Source organism: Doryrhamphus excisus, chromosome 6, assembly GCF_030265055.1.
Source record: "Doryrhamphus excisus isolate RoL2022-K1 chromosome 6, RoL_Dexc_1.0, whole genome shotgun sequence".
NCBI lineage: Eukaryota > Metazoa > Chordata > Actinopteri > Syngnathiformes > Syngnathidae > Doryrhamphus > Doryrhamphus excisus.
The window spans coordinates 149,980-172,407 of record NC_080471.1 but is presented as its reverse complement, the minus strand read 5'-3'; the positions used below and the strand labels follow the sequence as shown (position 1 = coordinate 172,407).

Here is a 22,428-nt window from a genome sequence, read left to right as displayed (position 1 = left end):
AACTTGCTCAAAATGCACTTTTCTGTTAAAATAAAGACGGGAAACCTCACACACACTCAACAGGGGCCCCAGGAGCATCCAGAAATGGCATAAAATGCCCAAATTTTAGGGCGTCAATTTTTGAAAAAAAACGTAAGGGGTTAGTATGTCGTTTTTTTCAGTTTTTTCAACTTGCTCAAAATGCACTTTTCTGTTAAAATAAACACGGGAAACCTCACACACACTCAACAGGGGCCCCAGGAGCATCCAGAAATGGCATAAAATGCCCAAATTTTAGGGCGTCAATTTTTGAAAAAAAACGTAAGGGGTTAGTATGTCGTTTTTTTCAGTTTTTTCAACTTGCTCAAAATGCACTTTTCTGTTAAAATAAAGACGGGAAACCTCACACACACTCAACAGGGGCCCCAGGAGCATCCAGAAATGGCATAAAATGCCCAAATTTTAGGGCGTCAATTTTTGAAAAAAAACGTAAGGGGTTAGTATGTCGTTTTTTTCAGTTTTTTCAACTTGCTCAAAATGCACTTTTCTGTTAAAATAAACACGGGAAACCTCACACACACTCAACAGGGGCCCCAGGAGCATCCAGAAATGGCATAAAATGCCCAAATTTTAGGGCGTCAATTTTTGAAAAAAAACGTAAGGGGTTAGTATGTCGTTTTTTTCAGTTTTTTCAACTTGCTCAAAATGCACTTTTCTGTTAAAATAAACACGGGAAACCTCACACACACTCAACAGGGGCCCCAGGAGCATCCAAAAATGGCATGAAATGCCAAAATTTTAGGGCGTCAATTTTTGAAAAAAACGTATGTCGTTTTTTTCAGTTTTTTCAACTTGCTCAAAATGCACTTTTCTGTTAAAATAAAGACGGGAAACCTCACACACACTCAACAGGGGCCCCAGGAGCATCCAAAAATGGCATAAAATGCCCAAATTTTAGGGCGTCAATTTTTGAAAAAAAACGTAAGGGGTTAGTATGTCGTTTTTTTCAGTTTTTTCAACTTGCTCAAAATGCACTTTTCTGTTAAAATAAACACGGGAAACCTCACACACACTCAACAGGGGCCCCAGGAGCATCCAGAAATGGCATAAAATGCCCAAATTTTAGGGCGTCAATTTTTGAAAAAAAACGTAAGGGGTTAGTATGTCGTTTTTTTCAGTTTTTTCAACTTGCTCAAAATGCACTTTTCTGTTAAAATAAAGACGGGAAACCTCACACACACTCAACAGGGGCCCCAGGAGCATCCAGAAATGGCATAAAATGCCCAAATTTTAGGGCGTCAATTTTTGAAAAAAAACGTATGTCGTTTTTTTCAGTTTTTTCAACTTGCTCAAAATGCACTTTTCTGTTAAAATAAAGACGGGAAACCTCACACACACTCAACAGGGGCCCCAGGAGCATCCAGAAATGGCATAAAATGCCCAAATTTTAGGGCGTCAATTTTTGAAAAAAAACGTAAGGGGTTAGTATGTCGTTTTTTTTCAGTTTTTTCAACTTGCTCAAAATGCACTTTTCTGTTAAAATAAACACGGGAAACCTCACACACACTCAACAGAGGCCCCAGGAGCATCCAGAAATGGCATAAAATGCCCAAATTTTAGGGCGTCAATTTTTGAAAAAAAACGTATGTCGTTTTTTTCAGTTTTTTCAACTTGCTCAAAATGCACTTTTCTGTTAAAATAAACACGGGAAACCTCACACACACTCAACAGGGGCCCCAGGAGCATCCAGAAATGGCATAAAATGCCCAAATTTTAGGGCGTCAATTTTTGAAAAAAAACGTAAGGGGTTAGTATGTCGTTTTTTTCAGTTTTTTCAACTTGCTCAAAATGCACTTTTCTGTTAAAATAAACACGGGAAACCTCACACACACTCAACAGGGGCCCCAGGAGCATCCAAAAATGGCATGAAATGCCCAAATTTTAGGGCGTCAATTTTTGAAAAAAAACGTAAGGGGTTAGTATGTCGTTTTTTTCAGTTTTTTCAACTTGCTCAAAATGCACTTTTCTGTTAAAATAAACACGGGAAACCTCACACGCACTCAACAGGGGCCCCAGGAGCATCCAGAAATGGCATAAAATGCCCAAATTTTAGGGCGTCAATTTTTGAAAAAAAAAACGTAAGGGGTTAGTATGTCGTTTTTTTCTGTTTTTTCAACTTGCTCAAAATGCACTTTTCTGTTAAAATAAACACGGGAAACCTCACACACACTCAACAGGGGCCCCAGGAGCATCCAAAAATGGCATAAAATGCCCAAATTTTAGGGCGTCAATTTTTGAAAAAAAACGTATGTCGTTTTTTTCAGTTTTTTCAACTTGCTCAAAATGCACTTTTCTGTTAAAATAAACACGGGAAACCTCATACACACTCAACAGGGGCCCCAGGAGCATCCAAAAATGGCATAAAATGCCCAAATTTTAGGGCGTCAATTTCTGAAAAAAAACGTAAGGGGTTAAGTATGTCGTTTTTTTCAGTTTTTTCAACTTGCTCAAAATGCACTTTTCTGTTAAAATAAACACGGGAAACCTCACACACACTCAACAGGGGCCCCAGGAGCATCCAGAAATGGCATAAAATGCCCAAATTTTAGGGCGTCAATTTTTGAAAAAAAACGTAAGGGGACGGGAAACCTCACACACACTCAACAGGGGCCCCAGGAGCATCCAGAAATGGCATAAAATGCCCAAATTTTAGGGCGTCAATTTTTGAAAAAAAACGTAAGGGCATGTCGTTTTTTTCAGTTTTTTCAACTTGCTCAAAATGCACTTTTCTGTTAAAATAAACACGGGAAACCTCACACACACTCAATAGGGGCCCCAGGAGCATCCAGAAATGGCATAAAATACCCAAATTTTAGGGCGTCAATTTTTGAAAAAAAACGTAAGGGGTTAGTATGTTGTTTTTTTTCAGTTTTTTCAACTTGCTCAAAATGCACTTTTCTGTTAAAATAAACACGGGAAACCTCACACACACTCAACAGGGGCCCCAGGAGCATCCAGAAATGGCATAAAATGCCCAAATTTTAGGGCGTCAATTTTTGAAAAAAAAAAACGTAAGGGGTTAGTATGTCGTTTTTTTCAGTTTTTTCAACTTGCTCAAAATGCACTTTTCTGTTAAAATAAACACGGGAAACCTCACACACACTCAACAGGGGCCCCAGGAGCATCCAGAAATGGCATAAAATGCCCAAATTTTAGGGCGTCAATTTTTGAAAAAAAACGTAAGGGGTTAGTATGTCGTTTTTTTTCAGTTTTTTCAACTTGCTCAAAATGCACTTTTCTGTTAAAATAAACACGGGAAACCTCACACACACTCAACAGGGGCCCCAGGAGCATCCAGAAATGGCATAAAATGCCCAAATTTTAGGGCGTCAATTTTTGAAAAAAAACGTAAGGGGTTAGTATGTCGTTTTTTTCAGTGTTTTCAACTTGCTCAAATGAACTTTTCTGTTAAAATAAACACGGGAAACCTCACACACACTCAACAGGGGCCCCAGGAGCACCCAAAAATGGCATAAAATGCCCAAATTTTAGGGCGTCAATTTTTGAAAAAAAAAAACGTAAGGGGTTAGTTAGTATGTCGTTTTTTTCAGTTTTTTCAACTTGCTAAAAATGCACTTTTCTGTTAAAATAAACACGGGAAACCTCACACACACTCAACAGGGGCCCCAGGAGCATCCAAAAATGGCATAAAATGCCCAAATTTTAGGGCGTCAATTTTTGAAAAAAAAACGTAAGGGGTTAGTATGTCGTTTTTTTCAGTTTTTTCAACTTAATCAAAATGCACTTTTCTGTTAAAATAAACACGGGAAACCTCACACACACTCAACAGGGGCTCCAGGAGCATCCAGAAATGGCATAAAATGCCCAAATTTTAGGGCGTCAATTTTTGAAAAAAAAAAACGTAAGGGGTTAGTACGTCGTTTTTTTCAGTTTTTTCAACGTGCTCAAAATGCACTTTTCTGTTAAAATAAACACGGGAAACCTCACACACACTGAACAGGGGCCCCAGGAGCATCCAAAAATGGCATAAAATGCCCAAATTTTAGGGCGTCAATTTTTGAAAAAAAACGTAAGTCGTTTTTTTCAGTTTTTTCAACTTGCTCAAAATGCACTTTTCTGTTAAAATAAAGACGGGAAACCTCACACACACTCAACAGGGGCCCCAGGAGGATCCAAACATGGCATAAAATGCCCAAATTTTAGGGCGTCAATTTTTGAAAAAAAACGTAAGGGGTTAGTATGTCGTTTTTTTCAGTTTTTTCAACTTGCTCAAAATGCACTTTTCTGTTAAAATAAACACGGGAAACCTCACACACACTCAACAGGGGCCCCAGGAGCATCCAAAAATGGCATAAAATGCCCAAATTTTAGGGCGTCAATTTTTGAAAAAAAACGTAAGTCGTTTTTTTCAGTTTTTTCAACTTGCTCAAAATGCACTTTTCTGTTAAAATAAAGACGGGAAACCTCACACACACTCAACAGGGGCCCCAGGAGGATCCAAACATGGCATAAAATGCCCAAATTTTAGGGCGTCAATTTTTGAAAAAAAACGTAAGGGGTTAGTATGTCGTTTTTTTCAGTTTTTTCAACTTGCTCAAAATGCACTTTTCTGTTAAAATAAACACGGGAAACCTCACACACACTCAACAGGGGCCCCAGGAGCATCCAAAAATGGCATAAAATGCCCAAATTTTAGGGCGTCAATTTTTGAAAAAAAACGTAAGGGGTTAGTATGTCGTTTTTTTCAGTTTTTTCAACTTGCTCAAAATGCACTTTTCTGTTAAAATAAACACGGGAAACCTCACACACACTCAACAGGGGCCCCAGGAGCATCCAGAAATGGCATAAAATGCCCAAATTTTAGGGCGTCAATTTTTGAAAAAAAACGTAAGGGGTTAGTATGTCGTTTTTTTCAGTTTTTTCAACTTGCTCAAAATGCACTTTTCTGTTAAAATAAACACGGGAAACCTCACACACACTCAACAGGGGCCCCAGGAGCATCCAAAAATGGCATAAAATGCCCAAATTTTAGGGCGTCAATTTTTGAAAAAAAACGTAAGGGGTTAGTACGTCGTTTTTTTCAGTTTTTTCAACGTGCTCAAAATGCACTTTTCTGTTAAAATAAACACGGGAAACCTCACACACACTGAACAGGGGCCCCAGGAGCATCCAAAAATGGCATAAAATGCCCACATTTTAGGGCGTCAATTTTTGAAAAAAAACGTAAGGGGTTAGTATGTCGTTTTTTTCAGTTTTTTCAACTTGCTCAAAATGCACTTTTCTGTTAAAATAAACACGGGAAACCTCACACACATTCAACAGGGGCCCCAGGAGCATCCAGAAATGGCATAAAATGCCCAAATTTTAGGGCGTCAATTTTTGAAAAAAAACGTAAGGGGTTAGTATGTCGTTTTTTTCAGTTTTTTCAACTTGCTCAAATGAACTTTTCTGTTAAAATAAACACGGGAAACCTCACACACACTCAACAGGGGCCCCAGGAGCATCCAGAAATGGCATAAAATGCCCAAATTTTAGGGCGTCAATTTTTGAAAAAAAACGTAAGGGGACGGGAAACCTCACACACACTCAACAGGGGCCCCAGGAGCATCCAGAAATGGCATAAAATGCCCAAATTTTAGGGCGTCAATTTTTGAAAAAAAAAAACGTAAGGGGTTAGTATGTCGTTTTTTTCAGTTTTTTCAACTTGCTCAAAATGCACTTTTCTGTTAAAATAAACACGGGAAACCTCACACACACTCAACAGGGGCCCCAGGAGCATCCAGAAATGGTATAAAATGCCCAAATTTTAGGGCGTCAATTTTTGAAAAAAAACGTAAGGGGTTAGTATGTCGTTTTTTTTCAGTTTTTTCAACTTGCTCAAAATGCACTTTTCTGTTAAAATAAACACGGGAAACCTCACACACACTCAACAGGGGCCCCAGGAGCATCCAGAAATGGCATAAAATGCCCAAATTTTAGGGCGTCAATTTTTGAAAAAAAACGTAAGGGGTTAGTATGTCGTTTTTTTCAGTGTTTTCAACTTGCTCAAATGAACTTTTCTGTTAAAATAAACACGGGAAACCTCACACACACTCAACAGGGGCCCCAGGAGCACCCAAAAATGGCATAAAATGCCCAAATTTTAGGGCGTCAATTTTTGAAAAAAAAAAAACGTAAGGGGTTAGTTAGTATGTCGTTTTTTTCAGTTTTTTCAACTTGCTCAAAATGCACTTTTCTGTTAAAATAAACACGGGAAACCTCACACACACTCAACAGGGGCCCCAGGAGCATCCAAAAATGGCATAAAATGCCCAAATTTTAGGGCGTCAATTTTTGAAAAAAAAACGTAAGGGGTTAGTATGTCGTTTTTTTCAGTTTTTTCAACTTAATCAAAATGCACTTTTCTGTTAAAATAAACACGGGAAACCTCACACACACTCAACAGGGGCTCCAGGAGCATCCAGAAATGGCATAAAATGCCCAAATTTTAGGGCGTCAATTTTTGAAAAAAAAAAAACGTAAGGGGTTAGTACGTCGTTTTTTTCAGTTTTTTCAACGTGCTCAAAATGCACTTTTCTGTTAAAATAAACACGGGAAACCTCACACACACTGAACAGGGGCCCCAGGAGCATCCAAAAATGGCATAAAATGCCCAAATTTTAGGGCGTCAATTTTTGAAAAAAAAACGTAAGGGGTTAGTATGTCGTTTTTTTCAGTTTTTTCAACTTAATCAAAATGCACTTTTCTGTTAAAATAAACACGGGAAACCTCACACACACTCAACAGGGGCTCCAGGAGCATCCAGAAATGGCATAAAATGCCCAAATTTTAGGGCGTCAATTTTTGAAAAAAAAAAAACGTAAGGGGTTAGTACGTCGTTTTTTTCAGTTTTTTCAACGTGCTCAAAATGCACTTTTCTGTTAAAATAAACACGGGAAACCTCACACACACTGAACAGGGGCCCCAGGAGCATCCAAAAATGGCATAAAATGCCCAAATTTTAGGGCGTCAATTTTTGAAAAAAAACGTAAGTCGTTTTTTTCAGTTTTTTCAACTTGCTCAAAATGCACTTTTCTGTTAAAATAAACACGGGAAACCTCACACACACTCAACAGGGGCCCCAGGAGGATCCAAACATGGCATAAAATGCCCAAATTTTAGGGCGTCAATTTTTGAAAAAAAACGTAAGGGGTTAGTATGTCGTTTTTTTCAGTTTTTTCAACTTGCTCAAAATGCACTTTTCTGTTAAAATAAACACGGGAAACCTCACACACACTCAACAGGGGCCCCAGGAGCATCCAAAAATGGCATAAAATGCCCAAATTTTAGGGCGTCAATTTTTGAAAAAAAACGTAAGGGGTTAGTATGTCGTTTTTTTCAGTTTTTTCAACTTGCTCAAAATGCACTTTTCTGTTAAAATAAACACGGGAAACCTCACACACACTCAACAGGGGCCCCAGGAGCATCCAGAAATGGCATAAAATGCCCAAATTTTAGGGCGTCAATTTTTGAAAAAAAACGTAAGGGGTTAGTATGTCGTTTTTTTCAGTTTTTTCAACTTGCTCAAAATGCACTTTTCTGTTAAAATAAACACGGGAAACCTCACACACACTCAACAGGGGCCCCAGGAGCATCCAAAAATGGCATAAAATGCCCAAATTTTAGGGCGTCAATTTTTGAAAAAAAACGTAAGGGGTTAGTATGTCGTTTTTTTCAGTTTTTTCAAGTTGCTCAAAATGCACTTTTCTGTTAAAATAAACACGGGAAACCTCACACACACTCAACAGGGGCCCCAGGAGCATCCAGAAATGGCATAAAATGCCCACATTTTAGGGCGTCAATTTTTGAAAAAAAACGTAAGGGGTTAGTATGTCGTTTTTTTCAGTTTTTTCAACTTGCTCAAAATGCACTTTTCTGTTAAAATAAACACGGGAAACCTCACACACACTCAACAGGGGCCCCAGGAGCATCCAAAAATGGCATAAAATGCCCAAATTTTAGGGCGTCAATTTTTGAAAAAAAACGTAAGGGGTTAGTATGTCGTATTTTTCAGTTTTTTCAACTTGCTCAAAATGCACTTTTCTGTTAAAATAAACACGGGAAACCTCACACACACTCAACAGGGGCCCCAGGAGCATCCAGAAATGGCATAAAATGCCCAAATTTTAGGGCGTCAATTTTTGAAAAAAAACGTAAGGGGTTAGTATGTCGTTTTTTTCAGTTTTTTCAACTTGCTCAAATGCACTTTTCTGTTAAAATAAACACGGGAAACCTCACACACACTCAACAGGGGCCCCAGGAGCATCCAGAAATGGCATAAAATGCCCAAATTTTAGGGCGTCAATTTTTGAAAAAAAACGTAAGGTTAGTATGTCGTTTTTTTCAGTTTTTTCAACTTGCTCAAAATGCACTTTTCTGTTAAAACAAACACGGGAAACCTCACACACACTCAAGAGGGGCACCAGGAGCATCCAAAAATGGCATAAAATGCCCAAATTTTAGGGCGTCAATTTTTGAAAAAAAACGTAAGGGGTTATCCAATTGTAATTTGGATTTTTGACAGCCCTAATAACAATATTAGAATTCAAAATTGGGTTAAAAAAATACTTTTTGTTACACAGTAATTTAAAAACTACAGTATTATTCTAAAGTTTGGGGCCATCACGTGACCAACAAATACTTGCAATACCATGACTGACCGCTCCCGCCAATCATCATAAAAGATGGCGCACTTCCTACGAGTTTCCTCGCCCTAACCCCCAATGAATGCAACCGTAGAAGAAGAATTGTCTCCGAGCTACGCCTCCGACTCGTTGTTGATAAACCGAGTTTGTGTAATTATTGAGCCTTTGAGTTCGTTGTTTTTCGGTTGAGGTGCTCCGGTAAAATGTCTTCTTGGTCAAAATCAAGCAAAGCTGCTCGGCGGCCGCCGGTCAACCCCAACGGAAGGTGAGTTTGGTGTTTTTGCTTTAGCATTAGCATGCAAGGCTACTCAGTAGTCATAACACAAAGCAGGGTCTTATGTGTGCGTCTTCGTTGAGATTTTAATGTATTATTCGTCACGTCATATCAAGGGCCAAAGCTTCAACCTTACTGCAACCTTTGCATTCAAAAAGGGAAATGGTGTAAAGAACCCCCTGTATGCTACTACGGTGCAAGTGTGCTGGTTTCCTGCCCTGCCCCTCTTATTGTGAAGGGCCACATCGGCTAAAGGATGCATTACGCCGATGTTGCCCGAATATGGAGCCGACCAGTGGCAGAACCGGTGCAAATATGGTGGTTTCCGGCGAAACCGGGAGGTTTGGAAGCTATGCCAGTCAACCGAGTATCCGTATATCATGAAAGAAGCACGGTTGCAAATTATATTAGCATTACGCCGTGGGAGGTGGGCGGGGCCTGGCAACTGAATTAATCTATGAAACGTTAATCACTCGGCTCCACAGGGCTTGATCATAATTGCAGCGTATGTGGAAGAATTGGTCACAGCGACACCCAGTGGCGACAGGAAGTCTCAGAAAGTGTCTAAATGTTGTCATCGCACTGCAGGTGGTCTTAATGGAAGATTCGGGGCATTTAATGCTGCATTTTTAAAAATTGTGCTATTCCTTGTGGTGCAGCGCACAGCCGCTGCGATTGTTCCGGAGAGGTGCGCCGTATCCCAGCAGGGAGGAGAGAACGGAGGATCTCAAGGATGCCCTGGACAGGTGTCGCATGTTCCTCACTAGTTTTTTATTGTTTACTATTTGTGCAAAATAATGGGATGAAATGATCTTTTTTTTTCTTCAATCTGTTTCAAGCTGATTGTTTTTCTCTTTAACTCATTCAATACCAAAGATGCATTCATGTGCTTCATGTTTTTTTTTTGCACCAGAGGCAAAAAGAGGTGATGATGGAACTGCAGACTAAAAAAAAAGTCACAATTCAAACAGTTTTAATGCATCGTAATGTCACATTTAACACTACACAAAGATGCCCATACGTCCAAGCATGTCTGCATCTTTGTTCTTGTACGAGTCATTAAAGCCGCACTGGTTTCACCATCTCTCTTTCAGTTACAAAGAATTGGAGCAAAAGCAAAACTTCAGCGGGGGAGTGAAGTTTGAGGCCTCAAAGCATCAAGCCAATGGTAAGCGTTCCCGTGGGGTCATAACTGAAGCACAAACACCGATTGTTGACTGAATTGTAATCTTGAAGTAATTATGAGTTTACTGCTTGCCTGCAACCACCAGATATGCTTCAGATTCAATGTGGAGTAGTTTACAATCTAAAGGGGAAAAAAATCCAAGCTGACCTCAACTATGACACAAGTATCGATACAGAAGCTCAGAATGCTCCAGGATAGTTCAAGTGTCCTGAACCATGAAAAAATAAACCTAACTGTTAATTTTTGATTATCTTGGGGTCTTCACGAGTGAAGGAGGGTTAGAGCATGAAGTCGAAAGGTAGATTTGGGGGGGGGGGGGGGGTGCAGCTTCTGCAGTAATGCAGTCGCTGTGCCGGACTGTCATGGTGAATAGCGAGCGGAGCCAGAAGACTATTTACCGCTGTTCCCTCCCATCCTCACCTACGGTCATGAGCTTTGGGTTGTGACCGAAAGAATGAGCTTGCAGATACAAGCTGGATGGAGTTCGGGGGGGGTCACCCTAAGAGAGGGCGAGGAGCTCGGCTATCCGGGAGGAGCCCAGAATGAAGCCGCTGCTCCTTCACATTAAGAGGAGCCAGTTGAGGTGGCTCGGGCATCTAGTCTGGATCCCTCCTGGACACCTCGTCGGTGAGGTGTTCTGAGCATGACCAGCCAGGAGGAGACCCCCGGGGCAGACCTACGACCTGCTTCCCCCCTCTTTTTTTTATAGCCACAGATTTGAAATGTGAAAGATAATGGTTGATGCTGTGTGTAAGTAACATACACACAGTGACATCATAACCAGTCTGTGCTTTAATGATTGATGTAGATCACATGGACATTACCTGAATAGCTTAAGGAGAAACACAAGCTACAGCAAAAACGAATGCAACATCACAGTCAGGCTGTATTGCATTGTTTTATGTAATGGCCAACAACACTGCATTACACTAAAAAGTTCAAAATTGAACCAAAAAATGCATGAAATGCTAGTTATATTTTATTAAAATCCTGCTGTTATCTGGTGACAACGTTGTTTTCATCCATGTTGCCTTCACGTGCCTTGCTAAACATTGTATTTCTCAGCCACTCAAGCCAAGCCTGACACAGCTGTAGCCGACAGACGGAAAACCTTGTATCAGAAGTTCTACAGACAAGTGCAAGAGGATCGAAAGCCGCCTGATTGCGTGGTCATCTCTGTTACCAACCAATGCCTGTGAGTAGCCAGCGTTCTAACGGGCTGGCCCGAGTTCAGACAGAAGTCCGACACTTGAGTTCTCTTCTTGTCTATTGCATTGATGTTTGAAATGATCTTCTTATAGAGGCACAGGAGTACATTTTAATCCTGTTTTCCATTCATTACCTTGACTTGTTCTTGGTTAAGTGTGACTTTATAACACATGCCATTAGACTTTTAATCCCCGCCCCAAAAGCTTTGCTTCAAAACACATTTCATTCAGAAAATAAATACATAAATGCCCTTATAAATAAATAATATTTATAATTAAATATTATTTTATGAAATATTTTTTAATTTATTAAATATTTAATATAAATAAATGTCCTTCCACTTACTGAAACCTTTATACTTTTTTTACATTCAGTGGATAAAGGGGAGGGTGGAGCTCCTATTTTTACAAACTCAAATCTATGCCTAACATATTTTATGACAACATTAGTTCTTGTCTGGTTTTGATTATTATTCATGTATTTATTAAAAATGTCCCAACTTTTTCCACTTGGGATACAGTACATACTATATGGCACTCTGGAATATTCTTATTTTGGAGTGAGGAATATTAGAAATGCACAAATCATACATGCTTTCATGACTTATTTTGCGGAGTACTAATACGCATTATGCACACATACTAGATACTACATACTGCAACTGAAATGCGGTTTAGTATTATGGGTAAGGCATAAAACACTGCACAATATGACATGCAAAGACATTCTGCAAGGTATGACATTTTTTGGGACGTTGCATATGCACACATTAGGGTTTGATTTTGTCTTTTTGCAATCTAAAAATAGATAGGTGGAACAGAAATACAACATAATTCTACTTTTGAACAGCCTATCAGTTGCAATCACCGTCTGCTAGGTGGTCATGCTAAACCCCGCAACAGAAATCACATGCATTCTTTTAAATCCTCTCCCAATTCACCAAGTAAGGCTACATGTTTGCAAATGTTTAAGTTCTTCCTGCAAATGCTGAATGTCGCTTTGCAATAGCGTAGACAATAGTTGCACATTAGACAATTAGACAAATCTCACAATTTCAAAATCAAATTGTTTTACTCAGCTCAACCCACAAAAGTGCAGCACAGTTCACAATTGCATTGAAATTCATTTCAACAGCCCCCAGAAAAGCTACTTTGACCCCCTTTCCCCAGCGTGGGTTTGCACCAACACATTTTGAACAGTACAGCTGCTCCCCACAATCCCGCTTTCATCATTGGCGACACCACAAAACGTCAGATTGTTGCTAAAACTTTATTTTATTAGCGGGGAAAATCCACCTTTGTGTGCTTATCTTTATCATTAAGGTTGATTGACATGCTCATTCTTATCCATTTGATTTATTCCAGTTGAGTCAACAAGCGTAGAGGTGTTGAGTTAACAAAATGTTTCTCTTCCTCTCAAAGGAATTACCCCAAATCGCTAAGCCAGTGCTTGCAGGAGCGTGGCCTATCAGTGGAAATGCTCTACCTTCAGGCGGAGTCGGGCCTGACCCAAGCCCTACAGGATGTCCAAAGTGTTGGCTCCCCGTTATGTATTCTGGTGGAGCAGACAAACGTAGCTCTGTCCTCCTGCACTGTTATCATTTTCTCAGAGTCCCTCAAGAGTAAGTCATTACTAGCCACCGTTACTTTTAAAAACAGGCAAACCACCTCCAATGATAAACCCCCCAACACAAACTCTGCCGTGCGCTTCAATGAAATCAAATTTTGACTCGTACTAAATAAAACACTTGGCATTCATTAAACCTTTCCACTCTAGACGTAGTGCATCCACAACACGTCAACATCTCACCCAAACCAAGCACACAACCAGGAAGTAAAACATTGATATCGGACATTCTCGCCTCAATATTCATGCTGTGCAGCATTCATCATCACTTTAATCATTTCCTGGCTAAAATAATACACATCTTATCAAAGTTTACCTTATGAAATAAATAACCTAATTTTTGACACTTCACCTGCAGTTTTATTCTTATAAATACTAGTTAGATTACAAGTCAGGCACATGTATTTCAAATCACGGCACACTTATATTTAACCTCATAAATAAGCATATCCATACTTACACACAATAAACCAAATCCCTAAAATATAAAACATTTAACTCCACAGCACATACGGTATTCCACACTGGTCCGTAAACCTTCAAAACAAATCTAATAAGTACACATCACAACCCGCCCTCATTGCCGACAGCCGAAAAAGCCACTGATCACTAATCCATGACCCACCAGTGTCCCTTCTGTCTCAGGTCACACAGAGTCCAACACGTAGTCCAACCCCCAAGCAGTAGCTTCAAATACTACGCAGTAACTTTGTTCAAATCTAGCTTTGTTTCACCCCATCTTACTTCAGCCCACCCTGACACGTCACGGCTGACCCTCCATTTTCACCCGCAGTCCACCGCAACATGCCCAAAGACCAGGCCTTGGACTTTGTTGTGGCAGAGCACAGGCGTGGACTTGCTATAGAAAGCCCAGAAAGGGATCCCGCAGATGTCGCCGCGCAGGCGTCGCAGCTGCTGGGAGATTTTCTGGACCGGGAAAAGATTGAGCGGCACGTTGTCCCGTCTGAAGTCCGTCAGTTCCTCCAGCTTTTAACCGATGGCGTGCATCTTTACCCCGAGGAGCTGGACGCCATCTCGCAGTATGTCCAGGCCCGTCAGGAACACGTAGAAGGTGCGACGCTGAAGCTCCTTGGATTCGTAACATCGCCCGCTTCCGTTCACTTGTCTCTTGCCTGCTTGATTTTTAACAGCATCCGACAACAGCAAAGAAGAGAAGGACAAAGTGTTACCTTCAGTACTTGGCAAGCCGCCTCCTCTGCTCCCGACACCACCTGGACCACCACAGATTCAGTCTCCGTGTGAAGCAGGGCGGCCGCCCCAACCGATGCCGCTCTTACCTTCACCAGGTTATTCACAGCTTCCTGTTTTTACTCGCCACAGCATCTTCTTCTTCTAAAACCTTTATTTTTACAGCGGCCACTCATGTCTTTACCTTTTTTTTTAGGTTCCTACCCCAAAACCAAGCCTCCCCCGCTGCTGTCCTTGCCTCCATCTTTGCACAACCCCTACGGCGGCCCCGGTTTGCATCGTGGCCCCCTTATACCTTACCCTCCGCAACGTCACCCGAGCCACAGAGTCTCCTACGGGAATAGAGGAGCTCCGCCCTCCCTCAAAAGTTCTCGCCCTCCACTTTTATCCACTCCAGGTGGGTGTGTGGCACATGAGCGTTCTAACCTGATGACAAATGGTGCGTGCAGGAGCATCTCATTCTCTCAAGTCGTTATCCTGCAAAAGTCAATTCAGACTCTGAAAGTTTAATTTTCTGCTAAGGGTGACATGCGGTGGTTTACAATATTGAACTTTTTGACAATTTTTCAGCTTTTTGTGAGATACTGAATTTTCGGCTTTTATGGATTTTAAGCTATGATCATCACAATTATTGAGGAGAAAGAGTTCTTTCATATTTTGAATTGACCAACTGGAATATATAATCTTGCATATCGACATATTCTAATTGTTGAGATGCACTTGTATGGTGGTCGTTAGCTTTGGTGTAATGAAATGTTTTTTGTTTTTATGAAAGTGGGGAAACAATAAGGCCATTTTTATTATTATTTATTTACTCTGATGTTTTCCCTCTTGCAGTTGCTCCTCGTCTGAGTGGCCCCCGACACTAAAGGACAAGACAGCAGTATTTCCAGTGTTCTACTTGTTACTCCACAGGGTTCATATGCATGGAAGGTGACCTTTTTTATTGTTCTTAGGAAAATACATACATGACTGAAAGGTTTCACTGTACAGTGAGACCCTATTATTCATTCATTCTAGTCCCACTGGCACCAATATGTTCCATCTCTAACCCCACGTTGTGGCTAAAATATTTTTATATATTTTATTTTATATATATTTTTTGCATGTTTGTCACACGTCAATGTTTCACATCATCAAACACATTTAAATGTGACTCAATGAGAACACAACTGAACACAAACGGAAACTTTTTATTATTGGAAAAATGAATCCAAAGCTATAAAACAGCCCCAGACCATCACACTACCACCATCTTATTTAACTTTTGATATGATGTTTGTTGTCTGAAATGCAGCGTTATTTTTACGCCAGATGTAATGGGACGGGCCTTCCAAAATGTTTCACCGCTGTTCTGTTTTGCCTTTTGTGTGTAATGACTCTCATTGTGGTTGGCTGGAGTCCCAAAGCTTTAGAAATAACTTTTTCCAGACGGATGGATCTCAGTTAATCTCAGAAATCAGGAAGGGGGCAAACTTCTTTTTCCACACCATTGTATTTTTTTTTTTGCAACATGTAAAAAAACTAATTAAAAAAAAATCCATTATTGCAGTTTGTCTTATTACATGACGTTTAATATTTCACAAAAAAAAAAAATATTGGTCCTTTTGTCACACTTTGTTCAGTATTCCATTGTTTTGTATAATTTAAATAGCTTCATGTACATGGATGTATTTATTTGTCATCACTGGGACCATTTAGTTTTTTCATATCAGATTTAGGTGGAAAGTTTAGCCAGAAAGTGTAAATGAATAAATATCTCATACAGTGATGTTCTTTGCAGTATGTCCGATTTTTTTTTTTTTTTACACGAAGCATATGCAGTATCTTTGCAGTACGTTGTCCACTCTTTCAGTAAATACATGCAGTATCTTTGCAGTACATCATCCACTCTTTCAGTAAACATGCAGTATCTTTGCAGTATGTCGTCCAATCTTTAAGTAAGAATATGCAGTATGTTTTCTCTGTTTTGCACATAAAATACGATGTGTTTCCTTCCCAAGTAACATCAATAAAAATATGCTTATGTTGAAGGCAACATTGATTTACTCCGTGTTGACAAAACAAGCAGTGAGCAATGTATCGTCGTTACACACCTGAACCGCTAGATGCCGCCACACCTGCACTAACGCTATAAACACGGGCGCAATAGAGTTTGAGTATTTATGTGGAATTAAGGTGTAAACTAGTGTAAAAAAGTTAATTAGGAATATAGAGGTATTACAGTAAGGACGTTTTCCACATCCTCTCATCCAGCAACGGCTAGCAATCTGACTGACTACCTTTTCATACATTGTTTTTTAAAATGAAATGTGTAGCCCTTTGTAACTGTCAATAAAAAAGTCATGGCCCACTCTTAACAAAAAATCAAACCACGCAAATGTATTTTATTTAGTTCAGGCTGTCAAAATCACTTGTTAATGACGGCAACTAATTTATTTCATTAATTACTTTTAAATTGTTAGCACGTGCACATTATGGCAGCGGTGTGCTATATTTTATTTTAAAATAAAACAGCCACACATGGTGTGTATGATATTTCATGTAATCTTTGAATGGCTGCCCCAAACCACCACCCATTGGTGGATTGACCACCGGAAGTTTTCCCAATTGGTCGACCAAAATTGGACACACTAAGCTAAATGGAACTTTAAACGTCCGGGCACTAGGACCAAGACGCAAACAGCCTCTCTTGAGGAAGCCCTCCCTTAAGACCGCCCACGAACTCATTGAGTGACTGCTTATTTTGTAGCTGTCCTGTGATTGGCCGTCTCCGCTGTCACTCATGAGCTGGCGGCGGTGTTATGCTAGCTGGCGAGGACAAGTCGTGTCATCCTCATCTCACTCTGTAAATTAATATGTCTGCCTGTCCTGGGGCACGTTAACTAGTATATGTGTGCGTATGTACACATTTGAGAACCGTCTGATTCATTAATGAGCTGCTTTAATTAAAAACTGTAAGAGAATGATGCCACATTAGCTTACAAGACACACGTTGCATAGATGAGTATTGTTGTCCGTACTTAAGTCAACCACATAAAGTTATGATTGAATGCAGACACATTTTTGAATTTTTGTAATTCATTAAATTCAACAAAACTAGTGATAATTATTGACTTCCTGCCCATGTCTCCTGTTGCTGATCACAGTGAGTCACTGGGTGTTACTGTTCAGTCAAATGAAGAACTGTATTAATGCTACATCAAGCTCCTGTTGTGTGTGTGTGTGTGTGTGTGTGTGTGTGTGTGTGTGTGTGTGTGTGCAAAAGCATCTTTAGCAAGTCACAGCCATACAGCAGACACCTCTCCTCAGCGACACATACATTAGGGTGTTAATTGTTGTGATGACACCTTGGATATCAAGGCTCTAATGATGGACATGTTTGACTGTTGGGGTGTAGAGTTTCATATTCACTTGATTTCATGCAAAGGAGGACTCTAACCCTGAAAAAACTGCATACGTCCAACTGTGTACTGGTTCCAGACCCGACTGTAACAAATGAATTTCCGCAAAGTATGATTCCTTATTTATAAAATGGCATATTTTCATAGTTGGAGCTTAAAAAAAACGTGTACCACCTTCTAAACACAGATTTTAACATTATTAGAGCCCTCTAGACATGGCATAACACCCCTATAATCACATTTACATGTGCATTAACCACATAGTAGATATAATAAGAGAAAATATGGCATTCAAGACATAAGACCTGTGCTGCTGGGTGTTGCTGTAAATGTTCCCCGGGCAAGCTGAGTGACAAGCGGACAGGAAGTGATGTTGAGTTTAAAATCTGCGTGGTTAACGGCCATAACAGTAGCCCGTGTCTGGGGTTATTGTGCTTGTGTGCGATAATTGAACCCTGGAATAAACGCCTGTTGTTCTGGCCATCAAGTCTGGTGCTTGTGTGTCTCACCGAACATTATGGTAGCGGTAGCATTACTGCTTAGAAATGCTTAATTCAAGCAAAAAAAAAAAAGTTCAAGCGTGTTGCCTGTTTTAGCATGTCGAGCAGACTGCTGTGAAAAGGTACACAATACAATACTGCATCTGTACTGTACTGTACTGCATCCACGTGTACTGACTGGAAATTCACACAACTTGTGTGCAGCGAGCCTCGTGTTGCCAGCAAAGCGTAGCAGACAAGTGATGCAACATGCAGGCTCTTTGATAGGCTGCCTACCTGACAGGACACCTCACTAAGTTCTTGGCAGGCTGCTTTGTTGGCTGGTTAGATGTCAGACCGACCGCCATGTTGTGTGCAGGCGGCTGGTTAGCTTCTTTCCTGGATGAAGGGCTGGCTTGGTGCCGGCTTGGCAGCACGCAGCTGTATCCACAGGTTGTAGGGGGGGGGGGGCTGATCCAAATCGGAATAGTTACCGATACCAAGGGTAGTATCAGTATGGTCAGGGTTACTAAATATATTCACTTGAGGTACGCAGGACCACAACGGAACACAACAGATGCTATCACTTCAAGCTGACAAAATGTCTGTGATGTGAGTGAATGGGAAAAAAGCTCAGTTAGTATTGACGTTAGTGTCTCTTAAGTGCTGTGCAGATACATTTCTTCCCACAAATTATTCCATATTTTGAAATATTTAATTGGCTGGTCAACCTACCCTGTTAAAATGCATTGCATTTGTATGCCTGCACGCCCCAGCTGTGGCCTGTGGAGGGCAGCAGAGAGTCAGTTCCACGGTTGTCACCTGTTATGAATGATTAGCGACTGAGGGCGAATCTCACACCCTCGTTACACAATTATCATCTTGAACTTTTTACATTAGGATATATCAATGCTTTAAATTATGAGGTGGAAACAACCATAGTTTATTTTTATGCAACTATAATATGCTGTGTCTCTGGTATTTTTTTTTTGTTTAAATACATTGATGTGAAAAAATTTTATTCCTTTCCTGATTAATTTTTTTGCATGTTTGTCACACTTAAATGTTTCAGATCATGAAACTAATGTAAATATTAGTCAGTGACAACTGAACACAAAATGCACTTTTAAAATGAAACCTGCATGGCCCTGTCTGAAAAGGTGATTCAATCACCCCCTCCCCCGACTAACCCCCCCCCCCCCCCCCCCCCGGATGAAAAGAAAGTAATTGAGATCTATCAATCAGGACAAAGCTTAAAAAGGGACTCCAGCGAACCACAACTCCTTCCCAGGAGTGGCTGACCAACAAAAATGACCCCAAGAGCGCAGCCACGACTCACCCATGAGGTCACAAAAGACCCCACAACAACATCCAAAGGGAAAAATACTCTGTGGTCTGGCGAAACAAAAGTTGAAGGTGTGCATTTCAGACAAAGAATGTAAGAGTAAAATATGGTGGTGGTAGTGTGATGGTCTGGGCTTGTTCTGCTGCTTCGGGACCTGGAAGACTTGCTGTGATAAATGGAAGCATGAATTCTGCTGAAGGAGAATATCAGGCCATATGTTGGTGACCTCAAGCTGAAACCAACTTGGCTTGTGCAGCACAACAATGATCCAAGTCCACCTCTGATTGGTTGAAGAAAAACCAAATGGAGTGGACTTTGGAGTGGCCTCGTCAAGGTCTTGACCTGAATCCTATTGAGATGCTGCGGCATGACCTTGAAACGGCCTCATGCTGGAAAAGCCTCCAATGTGGCTGAATGACAACAATGAGTGGACCAGAATAGACCCATTGCAAGTTATCACCCACGCTTGATTGCGGTTGTTGCTGCAAAGCGTGGCCCAACCAGTTTTAACACACAGGGCCATGTTGCTTTGGATATTTTTTCATTCATTCATTCATTCATTTTCCAGCCAATCACAGGGCACATGTAGACAAACAACCATTCACACTCACATGCTTTTGATATTTTTTCATTCATTCATTTTCTACCGCTTTTCCTCACGAGGGTCGCGGGGGTGCTGGAGCCTATCCCAGTTGTCTTTTGGGCGAGAGGCGGGGTACACCCTGGACTGGTGGCCAGCCAATCACAGGGCACATGTAGACAAACAACCATTCACACTCACATGCTTTGGATATTTTTTATAATAATACAAAATTAATAATAATTAATAGTAAAAATAGGGGCGGCACGGCAGTCGAGTGGTTAGTGCGCAGACCTCACAGCTAGGAGACCAGGGTTCAATTCCACCCTCGGCCATCTCTGTGTGGAGTTTGCATGTTCTCCCCGTGCATGCGTGGGTTTTCTCCGGGTACTCCGGTTTCCTCCCACATTCCAAAAACATGCTAGGTTAATTGGCTACTCCCAAAAAAAATGCATTTTTTGTTGACTATTTTTTTTATGTATTTGACAATCTGAAACACTGAAGTGTGACAAACATGCAAAAAAAAAAAAAAGGGAAATCAGGACTGGGGCAAACACTTTCCCACCACTGTATCCCACCACAGCTACTCTGTGTTTTCCTGGACAAATCCGCACAGAGATGACAGAGGGTGTAATCGCAAGCTATGTGATTGAACAATGCGACTCTCAGAAGCTTTTCAGCCTGGGGCCTGTCCTTGACCCTTAAGGAGCTTGTAATGTGGGCTTCTTTTTCCACACTCTTTGTGTTTACGGGCAGAAACGAGCGCAGCAGAAGAGGAGGTGGAGGGGGACCAACCAGTGCGAGAGAGAGAGAGGGCTTTTGCCCCTCCGTGCCAGCGGCACTCACATAGGGGGATCGCCGCACACACACAAAAACACACACACACAGGCTTCCTGGTGTGCACTCATTTCACGAGGAGGGAGCGGTGAGGGTCGGAGGGTGAAGCAGAGGGAGAAGAGGGGGCGGGGGTTGGAGCGGGTCAATCTTAAAGGCTGTTCTGCCTCTCCACAGGAGGACACGGTCTGCAGAGGCCAGTGGTCCTGCTGCTTCGCACTGGGAGCTCCACGTTACCCAGTTATCCATGACAACCAGGGAGGGAACATGCAAAAGCTCAGCTGTGGTCAGAGAGCGCTCGGTTGGAGCACGCAGGCGAGAACAAAGCATCCAGTGATTTTCATTTTTCCCCCCTCCTTTGTCGGCTTTACTTTGTCCACCAAGTCTGGCTTTTCTTTCCCGGGCATAAAGAAGCTTTTGAAGACACACATACACTTCACAAACATGCCCACACACACACACAGTGGAGTGGCAATGTTTATGCACTAAATCTTACGCTTTCTTCTCTAATGTTTTAGCTCAATATGCAAAGCGACACATAAAGACACAATAGCAGATAACCATTAGACGGTTCATCAGCGCAACGCAAACATCTACACTGGCGGCTGAATAGCAGCAGACGTTTCATGTGGTCCGGGCCTGAAGTGGAGAAAATGTTCATTATACACGGCGAGGCTTTGCTCAGCCTCAGCAAATAGGCTTAAACTAATCCTGTCAGAGACTCTCCTGAAGAAATTAATTGACTACAAATGAGTAAAATATCAAAACCTTAAGACAAAGCATCCATTGAAAGATGAGAAAATGCACAAATCCAACCAAGAAATGGTTGTATTAAAGTGAATCCATAGCTTTGTTTTATTCGATGCCGCTGTTCTTGCTGGATTCAAGTAGTTAGGGGTTACGGGGGTTAGGGGGGCGGGACTAGACAAGTCTTGACTTCTTCCCACTCCCTTTGTGTACGTTTATATATACATAGGTATTTTTATTTGTATTGATTTTGGTTGGTTTGTTTATATTGTTTATATATACATAGGTATTTTTATTTGTATTACTTTTGGTTGGTTTGTTTATATTGTTTATATATACATAGATATTTTTATTTGTATTGATTTTGGTTGGTTTGTTTATATTGTTTATATATACATAGATATTTTTATTTGTATTGATTTTGGTTGGTTTGTTGTGCTTTGGATGTTTTTCATGTTTGAAATAAACTAAAACAAAAAACCAAAAAAAAGTAGTCGGTCCACGCTTCTGAGACCGGCAACAAGTAATTAATACATTCATTAAAAAAAAAGACATTTTTGACACGGCTAGCTTGACGTTGTCTTTCAATTTCCGATCAACATTTGCAATAAAAGTCATTATCACATCCTTCTCTCTTCAATTGCCACCGTTCACTCACCACACAATGCAGTCGTGTGTAGGAAAATAAACATTTTCCGCCATTCACCGGCATGGCTGCACAGTGTAAACTTTGTATTGATTTTGGTTGGTTTGTTTATATTGTTTATATACACATATAGGTATTTTTATTTGTATTGATTTTGGTTGGTTTGTTGTGCTTTGGATGTTTTTCATGTTTGAAATAAACTTTA

General features: G+C 40.7%; 1 protein-coding gene across 1 annotated transcript; it reads left to right on the top strand.

Annotated features, from left to right (window-relative positions):
- The first annotated feature begins 8,762 nt into the window (after positions 1-8,762).
- Positions 8,763-16,177, top strand: LOC131131676 (nuclear receptor coactivator 5-like). The gene is made up of 9 exons (XM_058076581.1): positions 8,763-8,949; positions 9,618-9,704; positions 10,053-10,126; positions 11,210-11,339; positions 12,775-12,974; positions 13,773-14,051; positions 14,131-14,286; positions 14,385-14,585; positions 15,026-16,177. Exons 1-9 carry the CDS (start codon positions 8,888-8,890, stop codon positions 15,055-15,057), a joined length of 1,221 nt encoding a protein of 406 aa, XP_057932564.1. The 5' UTR covers positions 8,763-8,887; the 3' UTR covers positions 15,058-16,177.
- Positions 16,178-22,428: the final 6,251 nt, after the last annotated feature.

Coding starts and splice junctions, on each gene's coding strand:
- LOC131131676 (XM_058076581.1), top strand. CDS start 8,888: ATGTCTTCTTGGTCAAAATCAAGCAAAGCTGCTCGGCGGCCGCCGGTC. Junction 9,705..10,052: donor CTCAAGGATGCCCTGGACAG/GTGTCGCATGTT, acceptor TCTCTCTTTCAG/TTACAAAGAATTGGAGCAAA. Junction 10,127..11,209: donor CTCAAAGCATCAAGCCAATG/GTAAGCGTTCCC, acceptor TGTATTTCTCAG/CCACTCAAGCCAAGCCTGAC.